This window comes from Lissotriton vulgaris, chromosome 6 (genome assembly GCF_964263255.1).
Source record: "Lissotriton vulgaris chromosome 6, aLisVul1.2, whole genome shotgun sequence".
NCBI lineage: Eukaryota > Metazoa > Chordata > Amphibia > Caudata > Salamandridae > Lissotriton > Lissotriton vulgaris.
The window spans coordinates 1,558,550,121-1,558,573,126 of NC_141694.1; the positions used below are offsets into that span (position 1 = coordinate 1,558,550,121).

The 23,006-nt window shown below is 46.4% G+C and overlaps 1 protein-coding gene across 1 annotated transcript in view; it reads left to right on the forward strand.

Annotated features, from left to right (window-relative positions):
• The first annotated feature begins 445 nt into the window (after window positions 1-445).
• Window positions 446-23,006, forward strand: part of OTOR (otoraplin) — an 84,024-nt gene continuing 61,463 nt past the window's right edge. Inside the window, exons 1-2 of the mRNA XM_086925439.1 lie at window positions 446-628; window positions 1,126-1,268. Coding sequence (XP_086781565.1) covers window positions 505-628; window positions 1,126-1,268 — 267 coding nt within the window. The 5' untranslated portion in view covers window positions 446-504. The remainder of the gene's footprint in view (window positions 629-1,125; window positions 1,269-23,006) is intronic.

Consider the following 23,006-nt stretch of genomic DNA (forward strand, 5'->3'; position numbering starts at 1 on the left):
AAGGTTTCGCTTAGGAGCACTATGGCTGTCTAGCTAGAGGATCGGATATGTGTGACATGTTGAATGCTAATCATTTTCGTTTTCTGCAGTTTGGGTCTAGTATTACTCAAGTAAATAAATGAATGAATGAATAAATAAAAAACAAGAATCTCGGCGCCCCTACCATTAAAAGGCAGATTTTAATAAAAGCTGGAGTTGTGTTTTCATCATGCTGTTGTTGGAGAATAAACAACGCACGAAGTGAAGCGCGATGTGTGTATTTCTTCTGGTGTTTTTCTCCGTGAGCTGGGCAGCGACTGGCGGTGCGTCACGTGCCGGATGCAGTAAAGCCCGAGAGGCTCCCGGTGCCCCACAGCTGGAATGTGGCCACTCTCTCCCCATTGGTCCAGGCTGTTTGTCCAGATGTGCAGGCCCTACATAAAAGAAAGCGGCTACCGGAGCTGCAAGGGATTTGGTAGGTAGAGTCTTGCAGAAGAGCGAAAAATATATATTTAAAAACGAAAAATGTCACGCATTATTTGCCCTCTGGCGATCTTCGTATGCCTGGGACTTGTGTACCAAGCGGCGGCGGGAATCGTGATGCCTAAACTGGCCCAGAGGAAGCTGTGTGCTGACGAGGAGTGCGTTTGTAAGTATTTACAATGCTAACAGTGTGTCAAAAGAAACTTTGTGCTGCAAGAGGTGTGTTTGTTTGCTTAATTGCTTAGCTTTAATTTATGTACATACATTTAGGTAATAAGCATGGCATCTTGTTTTCGAATGCTGAAGACCTAATTCATTTTATTTACAAATATTTAAATATGAGTGGAACTCAACACTGTTTAATTTCATATTAAATGCTTATTTTTTATTTTACATTAAAATTAAAAAGTAGTGTTCTGCTTGTTATAGTTGTCTTTATATATTTCAAGATGAATATGTTTAGATCCCTTCCAGTTATGTTATTTTCCTAATATGTAACTTGCTCAGCACATCATATGGGTGATGGGAAAGTAAGTCTGGTGCCACGAGCTCTGCTGGTCCTGAGTGGCAGAAGCGGAGGGCCCTCCAGATGGCCCATTCTGCACTGCCCCATCCTGGGGTGTTTCAAGACATCCCTCTAAAGCCCTCCCTTTCTGTTTGCAGACTCCATTTCTCTGGGCACCGCTGAAGACGATTACAACGCCCCAGACTGCAGATTCATCAACATCAAGCGAGGGGACCTGGTTTACGTGTATTCGAAGCTGGTGAAGGAAGACGAAGAAGCGGGGGAGTTCTGGGCTGGAAGTGTAAGATATATTCCTAGTTCGGAAAACGCATTTGAACATATCAGGAATCGTATTGCCTGTCTATAGCAGTTTTAAAACCGATGCACAATGTACTAAAGACTCAGTGCTTAATTTGAGCCTGTGGTTGCCGGTGTTCAGCACCGGCACTTAACTGTCAACACCGACCCTTGTGACAGTCTGCCACATGGAGGCGCTGTCTGTCTGATTTAGAGATTGCCATCACAGACAATTAGTAATTCAATACGCATTAAAATGTACTATTACCTGGCACCCAAGCCATTTTTATGGCTCTGGGGGCCTGGAAAAGTCCAGATTGTCACACTTACAGGAGTGTGATGGTTAGGAGTTGTGTTGTTTACTATCATTGGCAGCATTGCAGAGGTAAATGTTTGGTGTTAACTGCAGTGGTCTCCTGATGAGAGCCCTGGCACTTACTTACTTATTTACAAATTAAGTATTAACTAAAGTAGTTCTAAATGTAAATTATGACGTAATTGCATTGTGCCTATATCTGTTGATAACTTATTATAAATTGTACATTAGGCTAGATTGGAAGTAGACGTTTAATAAGTACCCAGGCGAAATGGGTGCCCATCCTTAAATTAACATGCAATAGTAGTAAATTGTTGCCCTATTTAGTAAATCGGAACCTAGCCCCAAATTTACTAAGGAAGTCACAATTTACGATGTTGTAAGTAACGCTATCATCTTTTCCTAATTTATGTGTTATGTACTAAGGGGGCTATGCACAATGAAGTGGCAGAGCGTGTCGTTAGCCTCCTGGGCTTAACGACACGCTCCACCACTTCGGAAACGCAAGGCTGCACCATATTTACAAGAATGTGGTGCAGCCTTGTGTTTCCCCCTGCAATGGCGCCAAGTTTAACAACTTAGCACCAACGCAGGCACCCTTGCACCAGAGTGCAAGGGTGTCTGCGTGCAGGGGAGGACTGGTTATGTGTAGGAAGGTGTCCCTTCCTGCACATAAACAATCCTAAAATGCCATTTTGTAACTTTCATGTGTGCTGCTTCACGCAGCACTGCACTTACAATGTCTATGAATGGACAAAATGGCATTTTTAAAAAGGTTTGTTTATGTGCAGGAAGGGACACCTTCCTGTACATAAACAAACCATGGCATTTTGCTTTTTCCATGTGTGCTGCACAGGGCAGCACACATGGAAAAAGCAAAAATGAAGAGAAATAATGCATTTCTTCTGGTTTCGCCAATTGAAGACCAGTATTTTCCTGGTCTTAATTTTGGCGCTGCCTTCTATGTACGCCACCCTTGTACATAGGGGGCAGCATCAAATACAATGGGAGTTGCGATGGAACGCCCACTGCAACACCCACTACATGCCTCTTTCACGCTAAACCTATCGTGAAAGGGTGCCTTATGTACAAGGCAGCCTTAAGCCGCGTTCAGTGGCTTAGCGCGGCCTTGTACATAAGGCAAGCCCCCTATCACCACGGGAAGGTCACAAAAAGTGACGTTCCAGTGGCGATAGGGGCTTGTACATATGCCACTAAGTTTCTCTGCCCAAATGAAAGTAACAGGCCTACATGTACGGGCTTTACTTAAAATGAACAAAACGAGACCCTATGTTTGCATAGTTTACCCATTGTGTAACGTACGCTTCTCCCTCCCTCTTAGAATTCTTTCAGGATCTTTCTTCCTCCACCCCTCCAGTTAAAACTGGGTCACTTGTGCTCCTCCCGCACTCCCTTCCGCACATACAGATGCAACATTAGTGTGCAGGTGTGTGCGGGAAATATATGTAACCTATGTTCAGTAACAATCTGAAGGGATTTTTACTCTATTTACATGGGTTTCCCTGTCCACTTTCCTGACACACGCCTGGACCTCCTGCTAGCATACATTGGGAGAAACCCTAACGGGGGTAAGTAACACACATGCACGTAGGTCTTATGCTAGTTCTTACACTTGTGTAAATATTGTATACCTTTTGCAAAGGCAGGGTTAACATTTTTAACTTGGTGAAATTGGTTGTAAGTCTGGATAACTATTTAGTAAATCAGGCCCAAGTTCCGAGGAGTGTCAGAAGAGCCATGAGCTAAACAGACACACATTCAAAGACACACAAACATAGGTACATGCATAAAGTTGCACACACCAAGGCCCGCCTGTACTTCCCCCTCAATTCGCATTTTACATGTTCTACTGTGCGTTGTGTTTATTTAGTTTAGCTCCTTACGATTATTTTAAGGAACAGATTGTGTAAATCAGAGCGCGCACCTGGCGCAGTTAAAGCTAATGAGGGCAGTCGGAAGCAGCTCATTAGCCGCGCGCCATCATCTCCTTTGGATTTTTAATTACATTCTGAACATTTGATTTTCCAAATACAAAAATACGCAGCGAGATGCTATGTTTATTTTTCAGTACAGCCTGATTAGAAAAGCGACATCACTATGCAGTGGGGAATTGAGAGCGGAGCTCCCATAATCCACTTTGCACCGGTGCCTTTTAAAGATCAGGGGCTCTCTTGATTGGGCCAGGATTTGGTTGGGCTCCAGCATGTGGCATTCACCCAGCAGGCCTTTAATACCTTCACGGTGGACTGGCAGTGCTGCGTCGGTTATGTATGGATGTTTTGTTCTCGCCCTTAAAAATACCACAGATTTTACCTAAGTGCTCACTTTGCAGCAGAACACTTCTGAAAGGAAGGGGGGAAGGGGGGGGGGGGGAGGGAGGTGCATGCGAGAAGACGAGTAGATAACACACCGGCTCAGAAAATAGAACTCTTAAACCGAAATACCTGCACAAGTGTCTCGCCCGTTCTGCGGCTACCTCCACCCCTATATAGGGGCAGATTTACAATAACTGGCGCATCCCCAGGGATGCGCCAGTTATTGTGCGCCGCAGCTCCGCCACCCATGGTGCGCCGCATTTACAATGCGGCGCACCATGGGGCAAAAACGGCACAGATGCGTGACGCATCTGTGCCGTAAAGGTGGCGCATTGCTGGAGTTGCGTCGCAAGCGCGACGCAGCTCCAGCAAGGCTCGGGGGTGCCCGATCTGTCCAATGCTGCGTCAAGCCTTACGCCTGCTTCAAGCAGGCGCAGGTTTTTGACGCAGCATTGGCCTAAAAGTGACTGAGTGAAATCTTGTAGATTTCACTCAGCCACTTTTGCGAGGCGCACCTGCCCCGGAACGCCCACCCTGCGCCGGAACGCCCACTTGTGGCGCAGGGCTTTACAACGTGACGCATCTGCCTAGATGCGTCACGTTGTAAATGGGCCGCAGGGATGCGCCACGTTTACGCCGCCGTTGCGTGACGCAACGGCGGCGCAAGTCCGAGATAAATCTGCCCCATAGTGTTTTTTACCCTCCACCCCTATATAGTGCTTTTTACCCTTAATGAGGTGTTGAAGTGCTTTTTTCGGCCAGTAGCATGCTACTCTGGAACCCATAAAGGATTAGTAATGAATTGATATAGTGAAATACGAAACTTGAGAAGTGGAAATGTTAGTCTTGAGGTTCCGTGACAATTGTAAGTGGTGTTTTCGACTCGCACGAATATGGTCGAGTCTGGTATCTATGAACCGCAAATGACGAGTTTAGTAAGTGTGCGCAGTTTCGCTGTGCTAACTTAAACCGTTCGTTTGTTATGTGGGTTTTTCATCAGTACCCACGGGTTCCATCTTAGATACGGCATCCATTTTGTCTCTTGCCCTCAAGTAGCCAGCGAACGGACGCTGTCTGCTCCGCGACCCTGGGACTCCCAAGATATTTGCGGAAGACACATGTTCTTTGTAAGTGTCTTTATGACAAGGGGGTTGCTGCTGTAAGGCAGATGGCGCCGCTCGAGGCTCATCTTGCCGCACGGACTTATTGTCTCAGCCGTGCATCTCATTAGGCACGTCCCTTTGATGCCTGTATCTCGTGTTTCCCGATACCTCCCCTTTTACACCCTTTCCGATCTCCCCACTGTCTCCGTCTTCCTCTGCACCTGTCTTCGTTCCTATTTCGATCTACTTTACTGCTGATTGGAATTTGCTAATGGTGGGAAGATGGGTTTTTACAGTTGGGAACCGCCAAATGTTTCCGCACTTATGTTCCGGACCTTGTGTGTTTCAAAGTGACCAAAGCGACCCCTCTGGGAGCTAAATGTGGGAACCGAGTTGTAAACTTTTGTGTTCAATGTTATCCTATGGGTAAAAACTGTATAAAAGGAGCGATCCACAGAACCAATTTGAAGCAGTCTCCCCGAACTACACTTGATGTACTTCCTGTGACTTCTGTGTTCCCTGCAGCAAATAAACCTTGAATCTTTGACGCCGAAGGAAGTGTCCCGTGTCTCTGTGACTTGTACGCCGGAGCAGGTTACCCACGAAGGTTTCAGGTGTTGTGCCCTGGCACCGCTGGGTCCAAAAGAACCCAGTCCTTCAGTTGGCGCCCAACGTGGGGCTGCATCAGTGGTACCGGTCCAAGCCCGACGATCGTGAGGAACTTCGTGTGAAATCTCCGAGGGAAGGTGCACCCCGCTTCATCGATCCTGTTGTCGAAATAAGTGGCCCGAAGACTTTTCCCGCGAAGATTCCCGCCTCCTGACGGCTGCGACGGACTGCTGCCCTGACTGTAGACCTGTTTTGGCGCCTGGCGTAGACCTTGGTATAGCGAGACGATTGACGGGCCTTCCTGAGGACGCCATCGATCTTTGAGTTAAGTATTTGTGGGTCGCTCCCAGAGTTCTTGGTTGTTGACACTTTAGCGAGTGTCTTTGTTGTAAACGCTGTGTGAGTGTTTTTGTCGGTGACACTTTGCTAGCGTACTTTGTTGTTGTATTGTTTGACGACTGCAGCCGCCAAAAACCGAGGGTTTTGTTCTTTGCTGGGACTTGGTAAATCCCGTAACCCTTGAAGTTTGTGAAACTCGGCTAGTGTGCAAGATGCCTGGTCGCAGTACTTTGTTTAGTTGTTTTAGACCTTGTGGTGCGGATTCCCTGCTGGAGGACTCATGTCCGATACCTCCGGTTGGAACTCCTACTTATGACTTATATAGCAAACATGGGCTAGGCCCGATTGCTTTTAACGATTATTGGATTAAATATACAAAGAAAGACGGCGATCTTCGTTGGCCACCTCACGGTAGCTTCGAAGCGTCGATCTTAGATAATTTGGAAATAAAATTGTTCGAACGTAAATCAAGGCCGGCCATGTTTGATGCCTTTCGGTTGTGGCGCAAAGAAGCCCGACAGAAAGAAATCAGACAGAATAAATGTAGTCAGCGAGATAATGTTGCTACCATAGTGAAGAAAGCTGAGCAGTTCCAGCGTGATAAGGAGGATAAGGATAAGGAAGTGTTTGAGAGGTTACAGCGTATGACCATAGATAAATGTTATCCTGCTTTACCTACGGAGTCGGATAAGAAGGAAGAGGCAGTTGAGGATCCTTTAATGTCCTATCTTATGAAGTCGCCACCTCCGTACGTACAGGGTACCGCAGCTCCTGTGGTCCCTGCCGTACCTGTTCTTCCACCTATTGTTCCTCCGCCTGTTCCTCAACCTGCACCCGCTCTTCCGACTGTTCCTGCTCCTTTGTCTGTTTCTATTCCTACTGCTCCTCCGCTTCCAAATACTCCTGCTCCCGCTACTGCTCCTGTGTTGTTAACCCCTGTTGTTGCTACTGTCTCTACTCCTTCTCTTGTTAGTCCTGTGTCTTACTCTTCTCCCTCTACTCGTAATCGTAATTCTCCCCTTGCGACAAATTTCTTTCAGTCGCTCGGACCTGTTTTTGGGTCTGTTGGTTCTGATGGTCCTCAGAGACGTAGTCAGCTTCCTGGTAACAGAGAACGTGTTGCACTATATAATATGGCGATGGGTTGGATGGTAAACCCTCTTAGAAATCCACCCCGTGTTGTCCTCGAAACGTTTAATCAATTCAACATACCAACTCAGAGATATGTGTTTGACGAAATGTGTAAGTTCCTACATGATCAGATAGCGGCCGATGCGCCTGACGAGGTGCTGACCGCCCTGTCTGAACTTCGGCTTCAGTTCGCAACTGGACTGATAGTAGATACTAATGTTCGACGTGCTATTGAGCGGTTGTTATCTCTTCGTCCCGCTCCAATTCCTCATGCACTATTTCTGGAGGATATTGAAAAACAACCAGACGAATCTGGCCAATATCCTATGCGTGAAGTTCCGCCGGTTTGGATACCAGCTGATCCTAATGCTCAACCCCCGGTATTGGCGCATTTTGAGAGAGTGTGGATACACCTCCCATGGAAACGATCGGAAGTGCTTCAGGTGAAGCAATCTTTGCCCGATCCTCGCAAAAATCCTACTGGGTATTATAAGGAATTATCGCAGCTCGTAGATGCTACGGTAATGAATCTTGCCGATATCGACATGTTGTTTGGCAACGTCGTACCGCAACCAGTATGGGCTAAGATTCGTCACCAAGATCACGCAAATGAATTAGGTGGTGATTGGGCTGCCATTACAGCGGCAGATGCTGGACAAGTGGCTGCTACTAAACCCGATCAATTGATTACTGCTCTTCCTCAGCGGATAATAACGTTAATGAAGACTCTTATGCCAGCTATGAGGGTGAATTGGGACAAGTTGTCAGCTTGTAAGCAAAAGAAAGATGTGAGTGTTTCCGACTTCTTTACGAGGTTCGAGGAAGCATTCATTGATCATAGTGGACAAGATATGGGTACTGAGGGTGGACAAAGGTTGTTTGTGGATAAATTTGTGTCGAACTTGCTGCCCGATTTGAGCAATAAATTAAGGAATTCAGAGAGTGCATGGGCCGTTTCTACCTCAGCTCAGATATTGGCTACGGCACAATATTACGAGAATAGAGAGAAAGAGGAAAATGACCGTGCTGATAAAAAGACGAAAGAACTAAAAACTAAAGTGTTGTTACAACAAGCGTATCCGCCGCGTTCTAATCAGAATGCGCCTCAGCAGAATAGATCACAGTCGCAATCGAATCGATCGCAGCCGCGTAATGATTCCTCTTTCCAAAGATCCTCGTTAGGATACAATCAATGTGCTTATTGTAGACAAGAAGGACATATTAAATTCAATTGTCCTGCTTTAAACGAACGTAATAGTGGTAATTCATCCAAAGGAGGACGTGGTGGTTCACAGCACGCATCGCGTGGTAGAGGTCGTGGTGCTCAGAATGATCGCTCTGACAATTCATCAAATTCTAATAACTGTTTCGATCAACGTGGATCATCGCAAGGACGATCTGCGCAGTACAATGTAGACGATTATTACGTCGATCAGGGAACTGACGACAGTAATTACTAGGACAGCCAAAGACAAGGGGAGGGAGTGGTATCAGTTCCGGTTGATCAGAGAGGGCCTTACGTCGCAGTTGCTACATCGGGCGTCGTTGAGCCTTTTTTGTTGGACACTGGTGCAGCGAAAAGTTCTATCATGCATTCGAAACTCCCTGGCGCACCTTTGTCTGGCTTAACAAATGTTTCCGTTGGATTCTCTGGCGCCCCCGTTAGCAATCCAGTTTCGCGCCCTTTGCCCCTTCAAATTGGGCCTCGTGAGCTCCAAGCTCCGTTGATTTTGACTACTGGTTGTGGCGAAAATCTTTTGGGTCTGGATTTGCTTAAACGTTTGTATGCAACTTTGTATTGTTCTCCTGCGGGGGTAAAGCTTACGTTAGGAGAGAGGGTAGTCTCTCCCATGTATTTGTCCCTCGATAAGCTTCCACCGGAATTGAATTCTCTTCCTGCGTCTTTGTGGGCGACGGGTCCAAATGACGTGGGCCTACTTGATATCTCCCCTTATGTTGTTCAGTTGAAATCGAATGTGCGCTTGCCGCGTATTCCCCAATATCGTATCTCCCTTGATGGTGAACGAGCTTTGTTAGCGATCATTTATGATCTGATCGAGAAAGATGTCATTGAAGAGACTCGGGGAAACGTGTGCAATAGCCCTGTACTGCCCATTCTTAAACGTACTGATCCTACAAAACCGCCTGTTTATCGTTTTGTTATCGATTTACGGGAGGTAAATAAAATTGTGGTTCCTCAATTCCCTGTTGTGCCTGACATCACGGCGCTACTGACTCTGATTCCAGCTACTGCTTCGTGGTTTTCGGTGATTGATTTGAAAAATGCATTTTTCAGCATCCCGATTGCCGAAGAGAGCAGGGACCTTTTCGGTTTCTCTCTTGGTGGGCGTAGCTTCCGGTTTAAACGCGCTCCTCAGGGCTACTGTGAAAGTCCATCGATTTACAGTCAAGCTTTGAAGGGTCAACTGGATGCGTTTAGGTTGCCGGTTGGTGCGGCTTTAATCCAATACGTCGATGACTTATTGGTGGCTGCTGATACTCAGGACATTTGCAAAATTGCTACAGTGTCGTTGCTGCAACATCTCTGTGAATTGAATCACAAGGTGTCACCTTCTAAACTCCAATATTGTTGTCAAGAAGTAACCTATCTAGGTCACTTATTGTCAAAGGAGGGAAGGAGACTGACCCCTGAGAGAATTGCAGCGATTGCGCGAATGGCTGTGCCACAAACCCAAAGAGATGTGCGTGCCTTTCTAGGAATCACGTCGTACTGCAGGCAATGGATTCCAAATTTTTCATTGCTAGCGAAACCATTAGTGGCTCTTACGTGCAAGGATGTTTCAACTCCTTTACCATGGACGGAAGAATGTCAGAAAAGTTTTTCTGAATTACGTGATTCATTGTGTTCGGCTCCTGTGTTAGGTACTCCTGATTACAGCAAGCCGTTCACGTTATATGTTCACGAGAGGGAAGGTTGTGCTTTGAGTGTCTTAACGCAACCTTTTGGTGGTAAGCAACGTCCATGTGCATATTTTTCCTCGACCTTAGACCCAGTAGCTAGAGCATTGCCGAGTTGTTTGAGAGCAACTGCGGCAGCTGCGGTCTCCATCCGACAATCAGCAGGATTGGTCATGGATAATATGCTTACGGTGATGGTTCCGCATGCAGTCGATACTCTTTTGAATCGAACGAAAACTCAGCACTTGACGAGTGCGAGGTTGTCTGGGTACGAATTGACGCTCTTGGCAAGCCATATTCAGATAAAACGTTGTAATGTCCTAAATCCGGCAACTTTGTTACCAATTAGTGCAGAGTCAGATGAAGTAGCGGAACATGACTGTTACTTGCGGACAGAAGAGGAAACAAAAGGTCGAGTGGACCTTAAAAACACCCCATTGGAAGACCCGGATGGCACTCTGTATGTGGATGGGTCATGTTTTAAGTTGCCAAATGGCGATGTGACTACTGCTTATGCTGTTGTAACATTGAATACTGTTGTTGAGACTGCAAGATTGAATCAGAATTCTGCCCAAGCTGCAGAGCTGATTGCTCTCACTAGAGCATGTGTGTTAGCAAAAGGGAAACGTGTGAATGTGTACACCGATAGCCAGTACGCTTTCGGTGTAGCGCATAGTTTTGGACGATTGTGGCGAGAGCGTGGTTTCTTGACGTCGCATGGCACGAAAATACAGCATGGCCAGCTTGTGAACGATCTTTTGGATGCATTGACTTTGCCTGCACAAGTTGCGATTGTTAAGTGTAGTGCGCATCGTAAAGTGACGGATGATGTTGGTCGTGGTAACGCGTTTGCAGATGAGATTGCTAAGGAGACTGCCCGGAACCTTAGCACTCGAATGTATGTGACGAGTTCGGTTAGGTGGCCTACAGAATCAAGTATGTGTGAAGATACCATAGAGAGCGTGAAAGCAATTCAGAATGAGGCCACTGAGACTGAAAAGACGAAGTGGAAAGAAAGTACGGGAAAGTTGGATGCGAATGGTTGTTGGATTGATCTGTCAGATCAGAAAAGATGGATGTTACCGGATGCGTATGTGCTGGCCGTTGTGACAATGGCACATGGGTTGGCACATATTAGCGCGAAAGGCATTTGCAAGTTGCTGGCTGATGTGTGGAAGAATGATGGCATTACAAAGTGTGCTGAACGTCTGGTGAAGAATTGTATGGTGTGTATAATGTACAATCCTGGCAAAGGAACCCCAACTCCCCCTGGCAGTTTTGCTCCTCCTTCGTATCCCTTTGAGGTGATTCAATTGGACTTCATCCATATGGAGCGATGCAATAACCTGAAATACGTTCTGGTTGTGGTTTGCGCATTCTCCCGATGGATCGAGGCCTATCCCCTCAAAGACAATACTGCTTTGTCTACTGCGAAAATCCTACTGAAGGAATACTTTCCTCGGTATGGAATGCCTAGAGCCGTGTGGTCAGATAACGGAAGTGAGTTTGTTGGAAGTGTGATGAAGAGTGTGTGTAAGGGCCTTGGAATTAATCAAAAATTCCATAGCGCCAATCATCCCCAGTCAGCTGGATTGGTTGAGGGGTACAATGGCACCCTTAAACTAAAACTAGCGAAGATTCAGGCTACGACTGGACTTTCGTGGCCTGATGCTTTGCCTCTAGCACTACTGTCAACTAGGGCGACTGTACACTCCCGAATAGGGCTTAGTCCCTATGAAATAGTGTTCGGCCGTCCTGCGAATGTGTGGGGGGTTCCTAGGCCAGGAATATTCTCTGATCTTGAGTATCCGATGTTGATTGACTACTTACATGACTTGACTGCTAAACTGAGGTTAATTCACCAACAGGTTTACGACGCCTTGCCGACGCAGACGGAGGGTCCAGGCCACCAGCTCCAGCCCGGGGACTGGGTGGTTACTCGCAACTTTTCACGCAAGAACAATCTGGACCCCCGATTTACCGGACCTTACCAGGTACTCCTGGCCACGAGGACTGCCGTTCGTCTTGAGGGGCGGAAAAATTGGGTACATGCTACCCATTGTAAGCGAGTCCCTATTCCTTTGCCGGCAGACCCGTGGGTAAGGAAAGGCATTGCGTCAACAGAAACAGAAACATTGCCGGTGTTTGTACCTTTTAGCGACGCACAGCTTGTTGAAGAACCCTCAGCGCAGCAGAAAGCCACTGTTGAACACTTGTCAGCAAAAGACTCAAGACCAGATCAACCAACTGATCAGCAGGACGCTGTCTCTTCAACGGATCCTTTGTTCGACGAGCAGACACGTCCCGGGAAACATCGATATTCTTTGCGATCTCACACTAAGGACAAATAAAATTTTTCCTGCTTTGCTGAAATTGATAACTGCATTATCCCCGATTTCCCATGATCAATTTTGAACATTCGTATCATTGAAATTTTTTGTACATATATCAAGCTTCTTCCTTGTATCTTTTTACTTCCACAGCTGAGAGACATTGTGCTTATATATATACATATTGTGTATTAAGGGCCGTAGGGCCGCGCGCGTACTTCCTTCTGGACAGTAGGTCTTGACGCTAGGTTAAAGGCCGTCGGTTCCTAGGAACTCCTAGGGATTGACTATTGCTGCACAGAACGAAGTGCGTCAAGAAACGTTGCGGACGGTCGTAGGGAATGGCATTTTCGAAGCTGAATGATTTGGAAGGAGCTCAGGTGTACAGATTCAAGCTGCAGCAACTCAGTCGTACCAAATGTTTTATATTTCAATTGTTTGTGTTGTTTCTGACTGCTTCTGCATTTTTGACGGGTGGGGTGTATTACACTATGTCTTACTTCTTACCTGCTACCCCTACTCCTACTCCTTACCCTAATCTTACCACTACTGCTTCTCCCCATTCCTTTCACATGTTACCGGAACACGAGCAGGCTAGACGTGTAGAATTCCGCAACAATTCCTTTATTCAGCTCCTCCATCAGCATCAGTTAGTGGTTAACACTACTAATTGTTGGGTGTGTGGGTTGATGCCACATACTGCGGGTAAGGGAATTCCATATCTGGTGTTACCGTATAGTTCCCAAGGGTCAGCTCGAGCATTTCAAACAATGTTTCGAAGCACACTGGGTTTCCACCCCATTCAAGAACAACGTTCCCCCAACTCTGGTCCTACCTCGTATCAGAGGCTGCTATCGATGGCAATAGAGGATATGGAAGATGAGATCCATGATCCTTTTCTTATCCCTAAAGAAGAGGTACAAGCCTATAGGGTCCTAAGTAGAGGGGAATATAGTATGTTCCAGATAATGCTCCTACTGTCTATCAAGCCATCTCGAAGTTGCATAAGATCTCCGAATCCATACACGTGGATGTAGGGGATTGGACGCTACTTGGATGGTTTTGGGGCCTGATGTCGACTTGGGGTTGGAAGATTCTGATGATCATCGGGGTTGTGGTAGTGTTCCTGTTCACGTGTTGCCTTTGCGTGCAGTGTGGTCCTGCCTTATGTGGCCTCTGTGCTACCACGTGTATGAGACAACCATCTGTTACCAAGGGGACTCGATTGGACAGAGCTATGCTACAACAACATCTTGATGGTCTGATGAATATCGAATATGATTCCGACTAGTGCTTGCCTACATGAGGGCAAAAGGAGCGTCTGAGGTTCCGTGACAATTGTAAGTGGTGTTTTCGACTCGCACGAATATGGTCGAGTCTGGTATCTATGAACCGCAAATGACGAGTTTAGTAAGTGTGCGCAGTTTCGCTGTGCTAACTTAAACCGTTCGTTTGTTATGTGGGTTTTTCATCAGTACCCACGGGTTCCATCTTAGATACGGCATCCATTTTGTCTCTTGCCCTCAAGTAGCCAGCGAACGGACGCTGTCTGCTCCGCGACCCTGGGACTCCCAAGATATTTGCGGAAGACACATGTTCTTTGTAAGTGTCTTTATGACAAGGGGGTTGCTGCTGTAAGGCAGATGGCGCCGCTCGAGGCTCATCTTGCCGCACGGACTTATTGTCTCAGCCGTGCATCTCATTAGGCACGTCCCTTTGATGCCTGTATCTCGTGTTTCCCGATACCTCCCCTTTTACACCCTTTCCGATCTCCCCACTGTCTCCGTCTTCCTCTGCACCTGTCTTCGTTCCTATTTCGATCTACTTTACTGCTGATTGGAATTTGCTAATGGTGGGAAGATGGGTTTTTACAGTTGGGAACCGCCAAATGTTTCCGCACTTATGTTCCGGACCTTGTGTGTTTCAAAGTGACCAAAGCGACCCCTCTGGGAGCTAAATGTGGGAACCGAGTTGTAAACTTTTGTGTTCAATGTTATCCTATGGGTAAAAACTGTATAAAAGGAGCGATCCACAGAACCAATTTGAAGCAGTCTCCCCGAACTACACTTGATGTACTTCCTGTGACTTCTGTGTTCCCTGCAGCAAATAAACCTTGAATCTTTGACGCCGAAGGAAGTGTCCCGTGTCTCTGTGACTTGTACGCCGGAGCAGGTTACCCACGAAGGTTTCAGGTGTTGTGCCCTGGCACCGCTGGGTCCAAAAGAACCCAGTCCTTCAGTCTGTTTTTTCGATTGAAGAGGTAGTGGAGGGATGGAAGAGTGAGGGAGTTAGATTTTTTTTGGGAGGTCATAGCAGTAGTGGGAGGCTTGGGATGAGTAAAAAGGGATGTGGAGGGGAAGAGTCAGAGGGAAGAGTTTAGAAAGGTTTGTTTTGGGTATCAGTATAGTAGAAGAGGTGTCAGGTGGTGCAAACGGGGGTAGAGTAGGGGAGATTCTAGAAAGGGCTATTATGGGGATCATAGTAGTGGTGGGGGTTTGAGATAAATGAGAGAGTGGATGTAGAGGATATATTGAGAGAGGTATAGGGTGAGAAATAGGGTTGCGCATTGGAAAGAGTAGTAGAAAGAGGTTTGAGTTGAGTCAGAGAGTTGAGGTAGAAGATATATTGAGAGAGGTATAGGGTGAGGAATAGGGTAGTGCATTGGATATGCTGAATTAGAAGAAAATAAATATATAGATCCATAAGTACATGGAAAGTTTATAGATGCGTAAAGAAAGGAAGTATATGTAGATTAAAGATATTGATAGAGGTATATGGTAGGAAAGTAATAAATATATAGATCCAAGTACATGGAAGGTATATAAATGCATAAAGGAAGTAAGTATAAGTAGATTAAAGATGCATTCGATAAACTCTGGTTTTTAAGTGTTGTACTTTATTAATTTTTTTAAACATAATTATTCTACATGTTTATACCAAGCAATACACAGAGATAATGCTTACACACAGAGGGATATGCTGGATATTTCTGTTTGCATATGGTGCTTATGTGGGGAAGAGCCAATTCTTGAGTAGTTTTCTGAAGGTAAGGTGGTTGTCGGTGGATCTTATGTTAGGGGTAAGGAGTACCATATGTTGGCTGCATGAACACAGAAGGATGTGCCACGCATGTTTTTTCTTGTATTTTGGGGTTTTGAGGCGAGGTGTCACTCTAGAGCAGAGGTTCCTATGATGAATGTGTTTGGTGATTTTATTCCTGATGAAGAGCGTTCCTATTCCATTTATGGCTTTGTGGGTGATACAAAGAAGCTTGAACGTGGATCTTCTGGCAACCGATAACCAATTTAGGGCTTTCATGCAGGGGACATGTGGTTTCGCGGTTTGATATGCAAGAGTAGTCTGGCAGCCGAGTTCTGAATCCGTTGTAGTCTTTTCATAGTCGTTAAAGGTTATCCGTGGTAGAGGCTATTGGTGTAATTGAGTTTGGACAGAACAAGGGAGATGGGAGCTTGGACCTTTTGTGGAAATCCCAAATGGGGGAAGATTCGTCACTAAGTTTTTATAGTAACAAAGCTTGATCTTGCTTGTTTGTCCACTTGGGCATTCATCAATAGCTTGTAGTCCATGGTCATTCCGAGGTTTCTTACTTCCTTCGATACTTTAGGCGGTAATCCAAGTTCATCAGGCCAGGCGGCAAGCGGGTCATAATGTTTCCAATCGCCACACGTGAGTATTTCTGTTTTGGAAGCATTCAATTTGAGATGCCTCCAAATGATCAATTGATCCACGGCTCTGAGACAACTGAAAATTGGAGAGTTTCCAATGTCTTTGGTGTTTTCCAGTTGAAGGAGTATTTGCGTGTCATCTGCATAGTTATAGCACATGAGTTGAAATTGATTGATCAGTACAGGTAATGACTTCATGTAGATGTTGAAAAGCATGGACAAGATGATAGAGCCTTGAGGGACCTTAGATTTTGTGGAGTACAGTTTGGACGAGAAAGGTGGGGTATGGATGACATTAGTTTTGTTTCGAATGTAGCGTGATCCAGTCTAAAGCAGTCCCCTCTGTGCCAGCTTCATAGAGTCTTTGTATCAGAATACCATGGTCAGCTGTGTCAAAGACAGCCGGGAGGGCCAAGAGGAGTAGCGCGGCAACCTAGATGCGGTCAACTGTGTTCTTCAGGTCATCCCAGATGGCAAGGAGGGCAGATTCTGTGCCTCTTCCCGGATGAAATCCTGTTTGGAAGTCTGAAAGTATGGCATTCTCTTCAACGAATTGTGAAATCTGGGCCAACGCTGCTCTTTCTATTAGTTTGCCCAGGAAAGGTCAGTTTGTAATAGGTCTGTAGTTGTCAGGGTTCAGCGGGTCCAAGTTTGTTTTCTTCAGTAAAGGGCGTATGTATGACTTTTTTAGTTCTTCTGGAAATATTCCGGTAGTTAAGGAATCATTGATGATTCTTCTTACTGGAGTGGAAGCAGAGGTTGTTAGAAGAATACTCTTGAAGGTTTGTGGTAGACACGGGTCAGAAGGGCTGCCGGCAGGCCTGCTTGCTTTGACCAGATCTATAAATTCATCGGTGAAAAATGCTGGAAGGAACGTAGAGGCTGACTTAGAGTATTCTTAGATTGTTGTTTTGTAAAAGGGTTAGTGCTTGTGCTTTGTCTCTGTTTTAAGTACGAGTCCAACGTGTCTGCTTTGTCCGTGTAATGATTTGTTAGTTTGTCAGTGAAATCTTGAGTAACAGGATGAGTTCCTTCTAGGCAATTTGGTTTACGAAATTCATTGAGTATTTTATAGAATTCTTTATTTGCACATTTAGCATTTTGAATCATGTCTGAATAGTACCTTTTCTTTGTTTTTCGATAGCTGACTTGTATAATCTGTCAATTTTCTGTAGGTGAAGTTTGTCTTGTTTGTTTTTTGTTTTGAGCCAGGCACGTTTCAGCTTTCTAATTTGTAGTTTTATGTCTTTTTTCTCTGTATTTATCCAAGGTGCTTGTTTTCTTTTGTTCTATTGTGTGATTTTGATTTGTATCAGGATATCAAAAGCTTCTTGTAGCCACTCATATAGTGTTTTAACAGAATTGATTGTTTCCAGATCTGTACTGGATGTTAGTTGTGCTTCTAAGTGTTCTAAATTGAGTTTGTTCCACGGTCGATAGGTGGATGCACATAAGATGGTTTTAGGTGAGTTGCATAGTGTTGTTTTATGTTTGAAAGCAAGCAAATGGTGGTCTGACCTTGTGACTGGAGTTATAGTTTGAAAGGTAACTAGTTCGATATTAGCAAAAATGACATCTAGAATATGTCCAGCGATGTGTGTGGGTTTGTGGACATTCTGATGCAGGTTCAGTGTGTCTAGCAAAGTGATTATTGTTTTTGGTTAGTCAACCCAAATGATGAGGTCATCTAGAACGCATAGGTCTTCCACCTATATTTTGTCTTTCTGCTCCCACCTGTTGCCTTTTCCACCATATTCTACTGCTACATCCGCAGTCTACATTCCCCCAGTCTATGGCCCTACCTTCTCAGTCTTCTCCTACAGTTGGCTTGAACCTATTTTTCACTCCTGCCTTGGATTCTTAAACTGCCCTCATTCTGGCTGTACACTTTGATCTGTTTTTAACTCTTCCTCCGTCTCCCCCTACCTACTCCCACTGACCCTACCCTTCTGCCTCCATATCCCTAAGCTGCCCCATCAATGTCCTCCCACCCCATCAGCTCTCTACCCTCCCATGGTTCTCACCTTTCTCACTGTACCTCAACCATCCCACTCAGACGCTTAAGCCTTCATTCTGTTTTTTAGGTCTCACCTAGCAATGCAGCGCATGCGTTGCACGCTTTAGCGAGACCTATAGTCGTCGGTTTCTCTGCCGAAGGGGGAAAGGAGATGTGCACGCATACGGACAGGAGATGTGCACTCCCTACGCGTGCACATCTCCTGCCCCCACATGAACAAAGCAGGTGCATGGCGTGCTTTCACTTTCCCTCCCTCCCTCCCTCCCCCGTCCCTCCCCCCTCCTCCTAGCGCAAGCCGTCTTTGAAACCAGGATCTGCGCAACACTCAAAGCCTACGGCGCCTTTTTGTGAAGGGAGCAGCGTTGACACACACAGTTATGTTGCAGAACGTGCACAAATACAGTACGCATAACATAATTGCCGCCTGCTGTTGCGGGGAAATCTTGAACCAAGTAGCATACAGAGCACTGACTCCGAAGCTGGAAATTTCCAGATCCTGAGGTTATTTGTTTTCCTAATTCGCGCCCGGGCGTTTTAATTCTACATCCTCCTGCTCAAACGGGTGCCAGGTGAAGGTAGGAAACTTTTGTATTTTCCTGTTATATAAGTGTGTACACGGTGACCCTTGCACGAAACATTTTGTAGCTGCCATTCGTGCAACAGGTGCAGTGGCACCAGAGCCCCAGTGTGTGAAGGGCTTATTACACCACCGTTGGGACTTTCTTTTACTACCAAACGGGACACAAATGGGCCGGGGAGCATTTTCCTCACTTTTTCATTAGGTCTCTCCCTCGTCATTTATTTTCTGTGTTTAATGGATCTCATTTGAAGAAAGAGGCCACCTAGTGCTTTGGCAGGGAGGTCACCGTGAAATGGAACATTGTACCCGGCAGGGAGGTTGCCGTGAAATGCAACATTGTACCCGGCGCTGTAACAGCTCCACAAAAAGGATCAGGGTTTTTACTTTCCGAAAACAAAGAGAAATTTGATTTCTAGCATAGATTACATTTCTCATGAAGACGGTTTAAATACATCCTGTGTCGAAATATAGGTAAAACAATTACAATTTAAGAGGCAGAAGGGCATAAAATGCTACTTTCTGGGGCATGTTACAACATTCCTGTACAACGCGAGTTTGAGCTATTGGCATTGTAAATGACAATGCGTTTTATTTATGCTTCAAAAACCAAAACATAAATAAAAGGCATTGTCATTTACAATGCCGATAGCTCAAACTCGCGTAAATGCGAGACCTGTTGCATTGCAAATGTTTGTTCTTTATTATTTTTACTGGTTGTCATCATTTTACATATTCATTGTCTATGCATTGCTTCAATAACAGTATAACGTTACGGAACGCAAAATGATGCCCCCTGCAGAATATGATAAGGGGCCTCGAGACTTTAACCCCTTCCATGCTCATGACGAGCTCAGCTCGTCATGCAGTACAGTTCTCCTGTGCTCATGACGAGCTGAGCTCGTCATGACCACACCCGTTTTTTTTAGGGCCCAGCACAGGAGAAGAATCTCTCAAGCAGTGATGTGGTTAATATCTCATAAATATTCATGGGCATAAATATTTATCGAAACAATTGTGTTGTATTTAAACTTGAGGCAATCAAGAAAAAAACTTAAACAAAGGAAGCATTATAATAAGTAACATATAGGGGACGCTGACAAATAACCAAGGTTTGTTCTTGTCAACAGTTAGTTACTGAGGCATATTGCAGTACTGACAGAAAGGGTCGGATAACAGTTTAGTAAGAGGAACCTTCTCTCTGATGCATGCCTGTCACAGTGCCCCTATTCTCTTCACTCTGCTGCTTCCCTTACTGCCCCGTCACTCACTGCTACCCCGTGAAAGTGCCACTAACGTAGGGGTCTTCAATCTGTGTGGGCGCGACCCCCAGGGGGGCGTGGAGTCCTAGAAAGGGGGTCGCGCATTCCCATCGTACTTTTGCCTGGAACTGCCTGAAGCTGCAATCCAAAACGTTTGCTTTTCGGTTTGGATTCCGAATAGTGGCATCTTCAGGCGCTCTCTGATTGGAGGACATCGTGAAAGCATATAGCGTCATCGGTGATTGTCCTCCAATCAGAGAAATTGCAGATTTAACATCAGGAAATGTCGGGAACTGGGGCCATGAATATGCTCTGGCGAAGCGTCTGGAGTGCTTCAATGTCTTTGTTGTTGCTGCTGCCTTGCACTCCTGCTGCATGTCCTGGACTTCCTCGTTGTCCTTGCTGCTGCTGTTTTTTTCCAGCAGCTGGTGTCCTTTTCGTGCTTCTTCGTGGCTGCCTTTGAAATACGATCCCGTGGCTGTTTCCTGGTTTCCGTGGCACCTGGAACTTCCTGTTCGTGTTCGATAATAGGATTTTCTTTAGAGAAGAATGTTTCTTTCACATTTATTTGATTTGAAGGCATTAACAAACAGGATTTATAGGGCACGGCCACGTACACTGCCAGTAGTTACAGTAAAACCTTGAAAAATACATAACTAATGAGAGCAGATGTTTTAGTGAGATCTGGTGTCTCACAAGCAAGCAACGCTGCCAGTGTTTTTAGATCACATTTTGTGTCCTTTGCTATTAAATAGTTTCTCTCTCCCCTAAATGTCCATTCTTTCTTTCTCTCCCCGTTCTTGTTTCCATCTATTATCTTTCTTCATTACTCCTTGTATTTCATTTTTTTCTTGTATTAACCGCAAAGATATTTTAGGCCCAAGTGTTTATATGAATGAAAGAGTGGGAGGAAGAGAAACGGAGAGAAAGAGAGCGCGAGACTGAAGGTCAGGAAGATCAATCAGGACAAAGAAAGACAAAACCAGGGATGGAGAGAGAATACAGGAGGCGTGATAAAGACATGGAAAGAGAGGGAGAGCAGAAGAGAAAAGTGAGCAGTGAGAGCAGGTGCAGAGTGCCTGGGGTGGAGGATAGGTGGCAGGCATGTTTGCAGAATGGCAGGGAAGGATGCAGTGTGGGAGAGAATGTGGGAGAAGGCCAAGATAGAGAATAATGGGGTACAGTTGGAGGGAAGGTTGGTACAAAGGGGAAGAAATGGGCAGAAAAGTCAAATAAGGAATTACCATTTTTCTGCGCACACTGGAAGCTCTGAAAACCTTTTCTGTTCTGCATTTGGTCCTGTACAAAATGTATTTCAAAGGCACCCTCCAAGTGTAACAAAGAAAGCTATTATCTTCTCTTTCGCAAAATTAATCCATGTGCTGACTCTCAAATAATGAAAAAGTGGAGAGAGTGCGTAGATGATTTAACACAGGTATCCCTGAACTATTTCTTTCTGAGTACCTCTAGAGCAGGGGTCTTCCATCTGTGGGGCGCGACCCCCAGGGGGGGACGTGGAGTCCTAGAAAGGGGGCCACACGTTCCCATCGCACTTATGCCTGGAACTGCCTGAAGCTGCAATCTGGTGTCCTTTTTGTGCTTCTTCTTCATGGCTGCCTTTGAAAAACAATCCCGTGGCTGTTTCCTGGTTTCAGCGGCAACCGGAATTTTGTGAAACTTGTGAGTAGGCTGCCTCTGCCCCACCTCCTCCACCATTCCCTGGCTTTTTAATCCTCAGACCCACACACAAGCATGCACGCACACACACACACATTCTTCTCCGGACTTGCACCACACCCGACAAGCCGAACACCAGCAGCAACCACCTCAAATGCATCCTGCTCAACACCCGCTCCGTCCACAGACACGCCGTCGAACTCTGGAACCTGCTCGACACAACATCACCAGACTTCGCCTTCCTCACAGAAACCTGGATGAACGCCTCCTCAGCACCTGACATCGCCATAGCCATCCCGGACAGATACAAGATCACCCGGAAGGACCGCGTCAACCAAACTGGAGGAGGCATCACCATCGTACACAAGAACACCATCCGCATCACGACCAACCCCAACGACACTTTCACCGCCACCGAACACCTCCACTTCCAGGTACACACCGACCCCAAAACCACCATCAGAGGCCCCCTCATCTACAGACCCCCGGGACCACGCACCCAATTCAGCGAAGACATCGCCGACTTCATCAGCCCGCACGCCCTCCCCTCCACAGACTACATCCTCATAGGGGACCTCTACTTCCACCTGGAGAACAAGGACAGCAACACCACCACCCTGCTGGACAACCTCGCTAACCTCGGACTCAAGCAACTGGTGAACACCCCCACCCACTACGCTGGCCACACGCTTGACCCCGTCTTCTCCTCCAGCAAACACATCTCCTTCAGCCACGCCACCGGACTCCATTGGACTGACCACAGCTACATCCACTTCAGCTTCAGAAAAACCACAACCCATCACCACCCGCAACAGATTCCTCGCAGGAGCTGGAACAAGATCACCGCCGAGCAGCTTACCACCTCCCTCCGCCAGAACCCTCCCGCCAGCACAACGGACCCCAACGAAGCAGCCAACAACCTCACACAGTGGCTCACCAACTGCGCAGATGACCTCGCACCACTGAAGAACCCTCCCAGCAGACCCAGCAGCAAGAAAGCCCCCTGGTTCACCGACTAACTCAAGATCTCCAAGAAGAATTGCCGCACCCTCGAGAAAGCCTGGCGCCACGACCAGACCACAGACAACATGATGGCCCTCAAGCACGCCACCCGCAAACACCACCAGCTGATCCGCACCACCAAGAAGACAGCTCTCAAGGATCGACTGGACAACAATGCCCACAACAACAAGGAACTCTTCAGCATCGTCAAAGAGTTCTCCAACCCCAGCGCCGGAAACAACGACATCACTCCCTCGCAAGACCTCTGCGACTCACTCGCCTCGTTCTTCCACTGCAAGATCGCAGACATACACAACGGCTTTGGTGCACCAACCACGCACCCAACCACCAAACCAACACCCCCCACCGCCACCATCTGCACCTGGACCCCGATCAGCACCGAAGACACCACCCGCACGATGAACACCATCCACTCAC